This window comes from Melampsora larici-populina, assembly GCF_000204055.1.
Source record: "Melampsora larici-populina 98AG31 unplaced genomic scaffold MELLAscaffold_429, whole genome shotgun sequence".
NCBI lineage: Eukaryota > Fungi > Basidiomycota > Pucciniomycetes > Pucciniales > Melampsoraceae > Melampsora > Melampsora laricis-populina.
This window is the reverse complement of record NW_006769145.1, coordinates 1-1,089: the sequence shown is the minus strand read 5'-3', so window position 1 is coordinate 1,089 and position 1,089 is coordinate 1. Positions and strand designations below refer to the sequence as shown.

The window sequence follows — 1,089 nt, the reverse complement described above, 5'->3', positions numbered from 1 at the left end:
AACTGGTGCATGGATCATTTAAATATTGAGGTCCAAGGAATTTGCAACTTCAAACTCTGCAGAAGCAGATGATTGGCAAAGTTGAGAGTGTGGGCAAACAACACCCACCCAAACTACATGTGCAAGGGACATCTGCACTGATGGCTTTCAAAAGATTGGGATGAATTTATTTTCCGCTTCGTGATTTCTTTAAATGAAGACTAGATGTGGAGTTTTTCCCATTGAGTTTTCTTTTGTGGTCTTAATCAAGTGCTTGAGGATGAGACAAAGGGTCGAGAAATGCCCACGTTCAAGCGCGCACTGTGACTGTCACTGTACCGAATGAAATGTGTGAAATGTGTGTAATCGAGAGATGTCAATTTTCCCCACAGTTCAGCTGACATCTTCACTTGATTTCTCAAACTTCAAACTCGACTGAGTCCAACGGTTTCTCTCCAAAACCAGTTTTACACCAAACCAGCATGGCCAACTTACCAGCTTACTCAGAACCTTCATTCCTCTTACAAGTCGAAAATCAATTCCCAGAATGTCCAGCCATGACAGCCGGTAAATTGCTCAGCCATACCACTAACTTTCGACATCATAACGAACTTTGGCCACATGAACTTTGGGATTATGAATTTGACATTCAAGGAACTTGTTGGGAGAAGTTACCAGATTTGCCTATCATTGAAAAGGAAGAAGAGATTTCAAACCCTACTCCGGCTGCTCAATCAACAACAGAACCTTCTGAACCTATTCGATCACCTCGAGCCAGATCTGAATCTAACGAACATTCAAAATTTCCTATTCTCTCGAAAGCTGAACTTCACCTTGCAAGACCCCATGCCAATGCACTCTTTTGTCCTATCGAATGGAAATGGGTTGTGATCAAAAGTTTTGGTGACGATCATCTTCCGACTCAATGTCCTGGTTTGGCTCCCAAGGGTTCATCATCAAGTGACCCAGTAATGCTGATCGAGAACCAGAATGAGAACAGTACCGAACAAGATGGAATTCAAATCGAACCTACACCAGATTCAATCGGACATCATTTTTTTCAAATTTATAGAGGTGTAGTCGAACAAGCTAGAGCTGGTACATTACATC

At 42.1% G+C, this 1,089-nt stretch overlaps 1 protein-coding gene across 1 annotated transcript; it reads left to right on the top strand.

The window, feature by feature from the left end:
• Positions 1-461: 461 nt before the first annotated feature.
• Positions 462-1,077, top strand: MELLADRAFT_70325 (uncharacterized protein; the record flags this gene model as incomplete). Its single annotated transcript, XM_007419727.1, has 1 exon — positions 462-1,077. A coding segment is annotated over one exon (616 nt), but the record flags the coding sequence as incomplete, so codon positions are not given.
• Between the last annotated feature and the right edge of the window lie 12 nt (positions 1,078-1,089).